At 32.2% G+C, this 13,642-nt stretch overlaps 1 protein-coding gene across 1 annotated transcript; it reads right to left on the reverse strand.

The window, feature by feature from the left end:
- Positions 1-11,124: 11,124 nt before the first annotated feature.
- Positions 11,125-11,815, reverse strand: LOC102605957 (calcium-binding protein KIC-like). Its single transcript, XM_006347107.2, has one exon. It carries the CDS (start codon positions 11,718-11,720, stop codon positions 11,373-11,375), a length of 348 nt encoding a protein of 115 aa, XP_006347169.1. The 5' UTR covers positions 11,721-11,815; the 3' UTR covers positions 11,125-11,372.
- Positions 11,816-13,642: the final 1,827 nt, after the last annotated feature.

Below are 13,642 nucleotides of genomic sequence, written 5' to 3' on the forward strand. Positions count from 1 at the left end.
TTTAAGAGAAATCGAATTTCCAAAAGAACAGAGTCGCCACTTAATTTTTAGTAAAAATCAAGAAAAATATAAGGTTTTTCAAAAAGATTCAAACAGATAAAATCAATTGAAAGTGAAAGGGTTCGAAATTCAATGTACATTCCGAGAAGGTGTTAGGCCCTTGGAATGCCCGCTAACTCGCGGTTGACCGTCGATTTGACCAAAATGATTTTGACTAATTTTGAAATTTTAACTTAAGTAAAAAGAATTCATTTTATTTTAACTAATTATTTTTAGAATTTAACCAAGTAAGGAACTCACGACTTTGACTAATTTTGAAAGTTTAACAAAGGAATCGTTTATTTTAACTAATTTTTTTTAAAAAAAATTTAAATTAAGTAAAAAGAGCTCATTAATTTTAACTTATTTTTTTTTATTACTAGTATTATTTTTATCATTTTTATTTATCTTAAGGGGGAATGAACTAAAAGGGAATTTTCTAAAAAAGGGAATAGTTTAAGTGGCAAGACTAATAGAAATAGAGCTAGGTATGAAATATAAATATTTGATTTGAATATGATAAAAAAATGAAATGGCTATCCATGGGAATTTAATTAAATCAAACCGTAATCAAATAAAGTGTTAGTTAATTCAATAACAAAGAAATAAGGAGGAAAAGTGAGAGAATGTCAAATTTGGGCCTTTCGCCCAAATTCTAAACCTGTCCTAAAATTAAAACGCCCAAAACATGATTTTGGGCCGACTCAATCAATACTTTTGCTGCTGGGCCATTCTTTGGGCCTGTTGAAATTGTCTAAAGCTTTTGGACTCATTTTTTGAATTTGATATTTTGACCTGTATCTCAATTTTTCAGCATGTGTTGCGTCCTTGATTTTTGACCTGTTCATCGACTTTCCGCAGGCTAACTCAAGGAAGATGGAGATATGAGGGCCTTTATGGCCCATCCGGAATGTGAAGGGAAGAAGATAGGAGCCCAAGAGGACTCGGAGATAATCACAACATACGAAAGAAAATACAACATTAGCATCTGAGATAAGGGAATAATGGAAATATGATTTTAATTCACAACAAAGCAAACTGGACAATTCAAAATGCAAGAGAAAGCTACCGCCAATGAACTTTGACAAGTTTCCAAATAAACACAAGATTCAGAAAGAAGAGAAAGCACACATTTGACAAGAGGAAGCCGCATTTTTATTTTTATTTTTTTAGTTAAGCAATAAAGGAGTACCGCTATTTATCACACTAGAAAAACACCTCACATCATTTAGACAAATGTCAGCAAAGTATATCAAATAACATCCCATAATATAGCATGTTTGAAATATAATAAAATGTACGAAATATTCAAACCTATGTGAGCTATTTGCTATTATTAATTGAATACTTAATAACCTACAGTGAAGCAAGAAATGAACTAGACAAAATCTGCATCCGACTAGAAGAAATAATAAAAGTTAACAGGAAGACAACTTCACACAATGGTTTACGTGATCTCGATTTTACACATTACTAGAAAGCAACCAAATATAAATGGACCTTATTTGTTTCAAAACGAAAGCCATAAATACAACACATCAAAACCAAGGGAATACATGGAGGGGGGCTGAATATTCGGCAAGACATTCAATGAGAAGTTAACACCAACGAAATCGCACTTCAAATGACCTTGAATACTAAATTCCAATAAAACTAAAATGGAAAAATCAAATAAGAAGCTCGGATTTTATATCGATTCGACTTGCAAATATGAGTATTAGGACAAAAGAAAATGCTAATAAGACATATAGGCGATAAGACAGTGATCTTAACAGAGGATTTGAGCTAATCACATGCTTGAGGAGTACTTTTAATATTTCTGTGAATCAGTGGCATAAATACAGAATTATGTTTACAACAATGGGAACCAATCACAATAATGAACATCCAGGCGGGCGACAAACATGATAAATAACAAAAAAACGGACTAACTAGGCAATGAGGGTGCAATATTCAAGATTATGTAGACAAAATTTTTAACTAAAAAATTGACATCGATTCCACCTAATTTCATCATGAGAACAACCAAATTAATACCACATGAACAGGAAGCAACACTTCACATCGAAATGGTCGAAACAACAGAACAACATAACCAACTAAACAAACAAATACAGATCCAAATTAAGACATAGACTGTGAGAGGAGGGAAGCCGTATACCTTTTTCGAGGCAGCAAACTGAACAAGACGAGCAGAGAGATGAACTTTTCCACACAAACGCGAACCGAACGACAGATGAGAGTCCTGAGCAGCTAACTTCGAAAAACAAACTAACTAGGAAGAACGGTTGAGATCGAGCTAGACAAGTGAGAATTGAACGAAAATTGATTCCTCTTGCCTCCTTCCGGATATATTTTCTTTCTCCTATATCTCTTTTGCTATGTGATTTTTTTTTGCCTTAGTAAGTTTTCTCCCAAGATTTCTCTCCGAAATCCTCCTCTTAAAACAGTCAAGACGACAAAATATATAAAGGACAAGAACTAGGGCAGATTTGAGGGGAGAATCCGATAAAATTCGGTTCAAAGGCCCATTACAAAATTCAAAAAATCAAAATCTTTCACCGATCTGGACAAACACCTCTTTTTCTGAAAATTTAACCCATTCCGAAAGAGGAAGAGCGAATTGACGCTTGGGATCGATCGACTCGTCCTTGGAGTGCTACGTGGCAGGATCACGCGGCCACCAGGACGATTTTCGCGTGCTGGCAGGTGCTGTACGACCTACTGGCGAGGCAAAAGAGAAACGACGAAACTGGATGCCGTGTAGCTTCCGTGAATCGCCGTGTATTCTTTGCCATTGTCGTGTAACCGCTGTGTTGCTATTGTTCTGGAAAGCAGCGTTGCTGGGTCTTTTTTGGAGCTAATGTATTGGATTATTAGTGGGTGCATATTGTATTGTTGGGAATTGGTGGGCCGGGTCGAGGTTATTGGGATCAATTGAATTGGGATCAATTGAATTGGGAAGAAGAAAATCGGGCCTAGGAATAAAGGGTGAGGATTGGGCCTGCTGAAAACAGGTAAGAAAAAGCCCAAATTTTGGTCTTTTGATGGGTTTGAAGTGAGGTAGAAGAGTTGGCTATGTTTGTAATAGGAATAAAACCATGTGGATTAAAGATGTAACCAAATTGAATTGATAGGAACGAAATTGGTTAACCATTAAATAAAATGAATTAATATTAATCAATTAACAAGCTTCTTAATCTCAACGAAATAAAATAATCAACTTAATTATAAATCAACTATTTCAAAAATATAAACTATTATATCTAGTTAAAATATATATATATATATATATATATGTATATATATATTTAATTTTATGAAACTAATTGTTTTAAATCGTTTGAAGATTATGGAGCTCAAAAATTAATTACTATCGGGGAGGGTCAAAATTGGGTGTCAACAACTGTCCCTTGTTTGACTTGAATTGATGAAAGAAATCCAAGGCAAATGAAATTGACATATCCAATTTTGATCGACCACATTTCATCTTTCAGAAAGAGCTTTTGGTATGAACTTTAGGAATTATGGCCAAACCCCGGTATTCGAGTTTCCTACATATCTCAGGCTATATGAGAACTCAGGTCACTTGTAGTTCGATACGCTTGATTTAATGCACGATTCTGAAAGAACTCAACAGTCACCCCGATATCGAATTATGAAGAGACCGGGACGCTTGGGAATAAGATTTGTGAGATAATGTTGGAATACAACCGAGTTTTCAATGTCGATTCTGCCTACATATCCTTTAACTTAAGGAATCAGGCTGCTTGTAGTTCGACTCAATCGATTGAAAAGGAAATCTCTTATGCTAAAATATCCTTCGATCCTGAAGGAGTGACGAGGTAAGTCGAGTATGAAAAGGAGGCTTGCAACCTTTTAGCCATGAATGTGGCGCGCTTCACACCCATAATTAAGAACTTACACGGACATAATTTCCAAAGCTCTTGGTGCATTGTCACTCAGATTGGAAAATTGCTTTCGATGGAGACCAAAAAATCTCCGGATGTGAAACTAGAACTGATAAACTAAGAAAAACCCACATGCCTTCTGATAGGGATGTGGTTTGATTATGGTGGAAGTCGCTCTTCTGCCCGCGTCCTAAGAGTTTGATACTCCTCTTTGAACTATGTCCCAGTTTGCTGCTACGAAAAAGTTCCACGTTGTGCTGCATCCCTCTTGATGTCGTCCGCACCTGTGGTCTGTTTTTGGAGAATTCATCCTTTTGGATGCTCTCGACAAAGACTGAGATAAAACTCGTTAGTATAAAAATGCAATTCAAATGGGAGACAGTGTCTTTTACCGTGTTGACACTTAACTTCTCTCATTGAACGTTTGACGTCAACTCCATCAGACTTGACGGAAAGCAAATAAAGCTTCTGTCTCATGTTTACAATATAATCTTCCATGTATTCTTCCTTTGATGTCAAAGTAATAAAATAGGCTGATGTAATATGTTGACAGTTCTCTTGATGTCGATGTTTCTGTTGATGTCGTTTTTGCAAAGAAAAATGATGTAGTCGATGTTGATTTTCTTGTGATGGGTAATTCTTTCTCTTGCGATGCATAACTTCTTTTCCGCGATGCACGAATCATTCTCTTGCTATGCATGAATCTCTTTCCCGCGATGCATGACTTTTTTCCGCGATGCATGAATCCTTCTCTTGCTACGCATGAATCTCTTTCCCGCGATGCATGACTTTTTTCCGCGATGCATGAATCCTTCTCTTGCTACGCATGAATCTCTTTCCCGCGATGCATGACTTTTTTCCGCGATGCATGAATCCTTCTCTTGCTACGCATGAATCTCTTTCCCGCGATGCATGACTTTTTTCCGCGATGCATGAATCCTTCTCTTGCTACGCATGAATCTCTTTCCCGCGATGCATGACTTTTCTCTTTCTATGCATGGATTTCCTCTTGTTATGCATGATTGTTGTGTCGTAATTTGACTATCTCTAGAAAAATCACTTTTTTGAAATGTTCTAAGTATAAAACAATTTGAAAAATACTTAGAAAGAGTCGCCACTTAATTTTTTAAAGAAATTAAGAAAACTTATAAATTTCAAAGATTTAAACAGAAAAAATCATTTGAAAATACCAAAGAGGGTTTGGGGTTCAATTTACACTTCGAGAAGGTTTTAAGCATTCGAAGTGTCCGCTAACATGCGATTGACCTGCGACTTGACTAAAATATATTTGACTATTTTTAGAAAAATAATGATTAAACATAAAAATAATAACTTACAATATATTCGATTAACTTTGAAAAAATAATTAAGTAAATGACACATTTATTTATTTATTTATTTATTTATATTTATTAGAGAAAAGGATCCAAAATGAAACATATGACTCGAAATACAAGTGATTGGAATATTAATAAATCTAGATTAATTAGAATTTATTTAATAACTTAAACCAATTTAATACATTAAAGCATGAAAATCATTTTTAATTAATTGAAGAATAAAAGTTTTGACTAACCTTCTTGAGAAAATGACTAAGTAAGTATTTATAATAATATTTTACATTATTAGATTAACTTTGAAAAAATAGTTGAACAAAGAGCAACTTTTTTTTATTAAGAAAATTGGACCATAATTGAAACATTTGAATTAGAGACAAGTAATTAGAATTTTAAAGAAACTAAATTAATTGGTTTTTATTTGAGTCATTTTTTGGTTTATGAAAAAAACTATTTTAAACTGATAAAAATAAAAAATAAAAAGTTTTGACTAAAGATTATAAATGAAAATACAAGAGTTGATAAAATGAGATTTGTTAGAAATACAACAACACAGAGAAATAGTTCGTCTTTTGGGGAATTCAACTAAGTTAATTTACAATTATAAAGTTGGAGTCAAACAACAAACAATAAATAATCACAATTAAATAATTAAAGAGTAAGGGAGAAATTGAATTCGGGCCCCTTTTTGGCCAATTTCGTTGTTGTTTTTGGAGTTTAACACAATTCCCGTTTTTGTATACAGCTGATGTATATCAGTGTATATCAGCGTGTGTATAGGCTCTTTTCATGTATCGCTTGCTTCCGAACACCTATATTTCACCTTAGCCCTGTATTTTTGCGTTTTTGACCTGTATATGAGTGTATACCGATGTATATCAATGTATACAAACAGTCTCTCATCCTATTTTCAGCTTTTGTATATCAACTCCAAAGACTCGCTCTTCAATTTATCAAAGTTGGCTGACTCGTTAAGAGATAAAATTGGGCCTTTGACCCAACGAGGAGATGCAAGGAGAGGAGATAGGAGTTCATGTTGAACTCCGAGCAAATTTCACATGTAACAAAACGGAGGTAAGGATTAATATTTATGCATACATAAATAAGTCAATTGCGACATGAAGTTTCAACAACATATAACTTATCATTTAGACAACCAATTACCAAAGAGATATGTATCATGCTTTAAACAAATAATAGGCAACCATTAGTAGTATTGGTGAACCTTAATTTTCAAATAATGAAGAACGTGAGGTAGTAAAATGGCCTACACAATGATGTGTTCATAATGGAAAACATATGTTTTTAATGATAAACAAGCTGCACATTTGACCGACACACCTCACACAATATTCAAAATTAAAACTATCTGTAAGAGCCTAAAATGCCAACTAATCGCACAAAAAAAAATAAGAATAAAAAATTAGAATGCTAAAGGCACTTAGCAGACCCAATTAGTTTAAGCAAAAGAAGAGAAAAGACCCTATTCCAATATTATATATAACAACACTACTACACAAACTAACAAGTTGCAAGCACAAATAAGTATAGACAAACACAATATCCATAAGAAATGGCATTTGTTGAGCAGTAGCACTTAACACAGTGAACGAAAATGCTAAGTAACATGGAAACTATCCTCATTAATAGTGTATTGACACTTAACCATATATTCAACAAACCCAAACTAAAACAAGGTCTAGGTTCTAATAAAATAAACAACAATATGGCTTAACACGTGATCTGTAAGATCTCACTTGCACGCTGCCGAAAATCAACTAAGCATAAGCTCATTCTTTATCATAGTAGACTAGTACAAAGATTGTATAACATATAACCAAACCACTAGCAATTGACTTTAAACTAAAGCAAAACTAGCACGCTATACACATGAAAAATCAGCGCCAATAAGTTCATGCTCCACGGAATCTTAAAAGACAAAACTTAACTTTAACAAAACTAAGATTTTAGGCAGAAAGACGGTATAGACTTGTTCAAAATGGGTCATGTTAGACAATAGAAAGTTAGTTGAGATTTCGCCTTTACATGTATAACAACATTAACAACAACAACCCAGGATAGCTCGATACTCAAAGACAACAAAATACAAGTAAAGCCAAAAAAAAATTCAACAACATATAGGCGAAACCAATTCAAGACAAGGGACGATAAATATACAAAAATAATCTAAAACAACTCACTCGAACATGTAATCTAACGACTAAAACAGGACAACATAACGTTCGACTTTAACAGAAAAGAGCTAGGTTCATACATTACCATACTAATTAAGTTCACACTGAAAGAAACCACGCCTAATACTTCACTAAAAATATAATTAGCTAAACTGAAATAAGAGGAGAAGAGAGGTCACCTTTATCGGAGCAGCGACTGGAACGACGAGCTCGAAGGTAGCGATTTTCACACCTCCTATGGATTCCGATAAAAAAAAATCAAATAAAAGCTTCGGCAAGAAGATAAATTAGAACTTAGAATTGGTCCCCTTTTTTTTTTCTTTCAATTTCCTCTCCCCATTAACATGAAAGAACAGAGGTATTTATAGGGGAGATTCCAATTAAAAAAAGAAGGGAAAAACGGGTTGAAAATATGGATCAGAATGAAATTCAAAATTTGAAATCTTGAAGAGATCAGAAATAAAGCTGTCCATTGCACCAATTTTCAACGGAAAAAAAGGGAGAGGGGAAGAGGAGGACGCGATTTGCTGCGGGATTTCCGGTCTGATCGACTGTGGATGTTGACATCTACTAGCTTTCTGGGTTTCGTCTGAAGAAGAAGAAGAAGAAGAAAGGAAGTGGGGTCGGGTCGGATTGTTTCTGGCTAGCGATGAAGGAGAAGACGCCTAAGGCGTGATTTTGTTTGCTATTGTGTGTAATGCTGAAAAGTGGGGCATTGAAATTGGGCTTGGGTTTGTTTCTTTTTATTATTTTTTTATTTTTTATTGTTATGGAACTGAAAAATATAGTGGGCTGATTATTGGTAGAATTAGATTTAGGGTGAGGTCACCAAAATTATAAATTTAGCCAAATTGAGTTTTCTTAGCAAATTCGGCTAAAATTTGAATAAGATGAATTAATATTAATTAATTAACAAGCTTCTTAATCTTAACGAAATAAAATAATTAACTTACTTGTAAACTAATTAATTTAAAATATAAACTATTATATAACTAAACTAATTAACTAAATATTTAATCAAAACAAAATACTTTTTGAGACGATTTTCGAATATTCATAAAATATACTAATTATATACATAATTATTTAAACATATATATTATTTAAAAAATTATAAAAATGACAAAACTACTTAAAATGACCTGAAAATTATTTTGAATTTTATAAAGCCAATTATTTCAAATCATTTGGAACTTAGGAAGCTCGATGATTAATTTGTATTGGGGAGGGTCAAAATTGGGTGTCAACAACGGTTTCTTCTCTTGCTACGCATGAATCTCTTTCTCGCGATGCATGACTTCTTTCTCTTGCAATGCATGATTTCTTCTCTTGCAATGCATGACTTCTTTCTCCTCGCGATGCATGAATCTTTTTCTTGCGATGCGTGAATATTTTCCCGCGATGGATGAATCCTTCTCATGCTATGCATGAATCTTCTCTCTGATGATGCCATCCCTGGAAAGCAGCGTTGCTGGGTCTTTTTTGGAGCTAATGTATTGGATTATTAGTGGGTGCATATTGTATTGTTGGGAATTGGTGGGCCGGGTCGAGGTTATTGGGATCAATTGAATTGAGATCAATTGAATTGGGAAGAAGAAAATTGGGCCTAGGAATAAAGGGTGAGGATTGGGCCTGCTGAAAACAGGTAAGAAAAAGCCCAAATTTTGGTCTTTTGATGGGTTTAATGTGAGGTAGAAGAGTTGGCTATGTTTGTAATAGGAATAAGACCATGTGGATTAAAGATGTAACCAAATTGAATTGATGTGAACGAAATTGGTTAACCATTAAATAAAATGAATTAATATTAATCAATTAACAAGCTTCTTAATCTCAACGAAATAAAATAATCAACTCAAATGTAAACTAAATAATTTAAAATAATAGCGATTACATTATATAACTAATCTTTTTAACCAAATATTTAAGTAAAACTAAATATTTTTGGGACGATTTTCGAATGATCATAACATATACTAATTATACACATAATTATGTAAAACAAATATATTATCTAAAAATTATAAAAGTGACAAAACTAGTTAAAATAACCTGCAAACAATATATATATATATATATATATACCAATTATATACATAATTATGTAAAACATATATATTATCTAAAACTTATAAAAGTGACAAAACTAGTTAAAATAACCTGTAAACGATATGTATATATATATAATTTTATAAAACTAATTATTTTAAATCGTTTGAAGATTATGGAGCTCAAAAATTAATTACTATCGGGGAGGGTCAAAATTGGGTGTCAACAAATGTATTTCTCTTACTTATTAATTATAATGTAATTATAAAAATAATAACTAATTAATAAATAAAATAAAATAAATTATAGATTAAAAATAATCTGTTAATACTTGTAATTAAAATGTTATAAGTAGTAATATAAAAAAATACATTTAAAGATTGTAATATTAAGCCTTAAATAGATATGTGGAGTGATTTTTCCTTTTTATTAATGTAAATTATCTCTTAGCATGTAATCCAATTATTATTATTTTTGTCTTTGGAGCCAAAAAAATAGTGCTTTTCTTGGAATAATTTTTTTTCCTTTAGCACAAAGATTCTAATACTAGGATTCCTTATGTTTGGCACAAGATCCATACATGACACTTAATTCCAATTCCTCCTCTGTTGTAAGTATAATAACTTTTAAGGATTCAAATTCAATCAGAAGAATCAAGTTGAAATACATTGCAATAACTAATGATCACTCTCAACATATACCTTGGATTCTTTTAATTATATACTATGATATGAAACAACATTAACATACATATTAAATTCTTCACAATTAGAGGAAATAAACTCTTCAACAATGTACATCAATAAAATTAACTAGTACCTTCAGAAATCAGAATTATTTAAATTTCCATTAATCAATTTCCGCATTACATATCTCAAAGAGTTCACATCAATAATCTGTTGTTCGAGAGGATACTGAACATCCACCTTGTAGGTGAGGGTTCGATTCCCCACATTATTATCTCCTTCCCATTTTCCCTTCCTTGCCCCGTTTTTTTTTTAAAAAAAAAATACTTAATAATAGGTTGTTCAGTTTTCAATTTAGTATTTCATGAAGAGTCCTATTCACAAATGCCACCTTTTTGTAATTATTGAAAAAAATATTTTTGTTGCCATCCAATCCCGGGGCCCAGTCATTACTGTGCGTTTTGGACAAAAAAAACCAAAGTTTTAACATATAGTTGGCCTAAAGCTAATCCTATTTTCGATATGCTTTGATAAAATGTCACCTATCTATATACTAAGAAGCTAAGTATTTCATTGTCTTTAATGATGACAAACGACAATTAGGATTCATTTCATATGAAAGTTCACATTTTATGTGGAAAGAGAATAGGAAAGAACATGTACATAGATTATAGTAGAGCCAAATTTAGAAATTTGAATTTATGATTTCGGACAGAAAAAACAACTTATTTGATTTCTGAATAATTTATTTATATATATTAAGCAGATTTCTTTAACATAAAATAATATATATTTTGACTAAAACTCTAGTAGGGAAGTTTGGTATTTTATAGACAGCTTATGTGCCAAAAATCTTATTTTATTTTGGAAACTAAATTAAACATCACGAGATAAAATTAGAAGAAGAGAGTAACAACTAACAACAAAATTTCATTGAATTCCGAAGAAACCACATTAATGATGGCAAAAAAAAAACAAAGAACCATAGCAATGAACTTCACTAATAAAACTAGACGACACATACATAGGGGGAAAATAACATGATAGAAATTAATAGACCTAGCTAGCATTAAGCAAAAATTAATAGACCTAGCTAGCATAGCTTAATAATCCTACTCCAAAATGCCTGCTCGTAATAAAGCACATGCTAATATGAGCCTACATCACATCGTTTTCAACGCTATGAGCGAACCACATTCTCGATTTTTCCATCAAATCAGGGCTCAACCTTACCATTAGCACACAAAACTCCTTCTCATTCAAGCAATCATCTCCATTCAAATCCCCTTCCCTCAACATGCACATTAGTTCATCATCACTCATTCCTTCCAACCCTAACAACGCCGAATTCCTCTTCAAGCTCTCAAACGTGATCACTTCCCTCTCCTTATCCATCAATGCCCGGAACCCGTTCTTTAGCTCATTCAAGAACCCTTCCGACCCTAGTTTCTCCACCATAGACGGAAAGAAATCCTCAAACACAAAGTCACGTCCCAATGCAGCCATGCCTTAAATTAATTAACGTACACGATGAATTTTTAAAAATAGAGATTGTTGTTTTGTTAGTACAAAGGATGAGTTGATGAATAATAGATGACTCAACATTGGATATATATAAGAAGAGGAAAAAAATGAGGAAATTTATGAGGAAGGAACATAATGAGGATAAAAATAGTCATTTCATAAGACAAGTTTCGTGGAAGTTGCATGGGAAAGTACCCAATAAATAATCTATTCATATGATGATGATGAAGTACAACACTTTTCAGATTTGTAAGGGCAATTTCCTATGACTGTCCCAACAGACAAAATAATACTCATGTAACGTTAATTCACTACTCCATTTGGTATGTAGTTAATTCACCTTCACCATATATATTCGTCCCCTATATATATCTTACTAACGATTTCCTTTTCAAATTAATTTGCTTTTTTGGATGGATAGAGCTGTGGTGACCACAATCATTATTCTAATGTTTAAACATCAAATCTTTATTGGACAAAATGTTATCATTAGAATTTTTAGCTTTTTTCCCGGAAAATTATTTCACTTTACTTCAAAAAAATATAACGTTTGGTCATGAAAATTTTATATATAACTTGAAATAGTATTTGAAATTTGAAAAACATGAACCACCCAAAACCTTGTTTTTACTTTTACTATATTTTTCTTTTTAATAAATTATTACCCTAAATTTTTTATTTTTATAAAAATAATCTCATTTAAATTATATTTTAAATCAAGTGACCTTAGGGGATCCCTAATTTAATTGTTAATATTTTTTAAAGAGTAAAATTTAGGAATAGCAAAGATAAAAATCATATTAGCGTTTTATAGTTACAGTTTTGCTATTTAAGCTCCATAACCAAATTATGTTTACTATGGAACATCTGATTTGTATAAATCGGGCGCTAATTCGTCTGTGTCTATGAAAATTGTGTTTGTATATGTATATGTTCTTTGTGTTAGGCTAGAGTGGCGAGCGAGTTTGGGAGAGAGATGAGAGAAGCAAGCGAGAGAGGGCAGAGAGTAGAGAGAGGTGAATTGTATATGTATATCAGTTATATAATTGTATATATGTAACTATTATGTATATGTATCAATGATTGTGTTTGTATATCTGCATAAAATTTAAATTCGTATACAATTGAATCGAGTTAAAACATTTGTATATCAAATCTCTCTCACTTTACACAAAGACAAATTATACAAATTGTATAATTTGTGTTTGTATAAAGCGAGGGAGAGAGAAAGGCAAAAAAGAACCGGGTAAGGAAAGATTTGTATTTGTAAAATTATAAGTGTATAGGACAGAGATATATATATTTGTTTGTATATACAATCTCTCTCGCTTTATACAAACACAATCATAAATTATACATTTGTGTTTGTATAAAGTGAGCGATAGATTGAAAAAGAGGAGAGTGGCGAGCAAGATTTCAGAGAGAGAGGAGAGAAGCGAATGACAAAAAATTTATTGCAAATTGGAATTAAATGAAACTATAGCTATAATATTTATTTTGAATTAATAATTTGTTATAATGCACAATTTCCCTTTTTCTGCAGCCGGTGTAACTATGAGTTGGACTTGATATTTTTTGGCCTACAAAAATATGATGTCAGTCAGACTCGTCGAATTTCAAATCCCTGTAGGCTCAACTTGGATGTATTGGATTGATCTTTATACAGTATAATTTTATTGGAGAAAGACATAGATTTCTTCCTGAATTTATTTAGAAAAGTAAGTTAACCACTTAAATTATTAGGAAGACCTATTATATATCTTTACTATTTAAAAGTGAATTTATTTGTCCATGAGACGTGTAACACCACTCTCACAATATGTGGTGTATTACACTCGCTGTCACATCAACACCATGTCAGAAATTAAAAAAAATTATATTTTTTTTTATTTTTAATTAACTTT

The sequence above is a fragment of the Solanum tuberosum genome, unplaced genomic scaffold (assembly GCF_000226075.1).
Source record: "Solanum tuberosum cultivar DM 1-3 516 R44 unplaced genomic scaffold, SolTub_3.0 scf00083, whole genome shotgun sequence".
NCBI lineage: Eukaryota > Viridiplantae > Streptophyta > Magnoliopsida > Solanales > Solanaceae > Solanum > Solanum tuberosum.

What these genes read in the sequence shown, in the direction of transcription:
- LOC102605957 (XM_006347107.2), bottom strand. Translation starts at nt 11,720, where the DNA reads ATGGCTGCATTGGGACGTGACTTTGTGTTTGAGGATTTCTTTCCGTCT.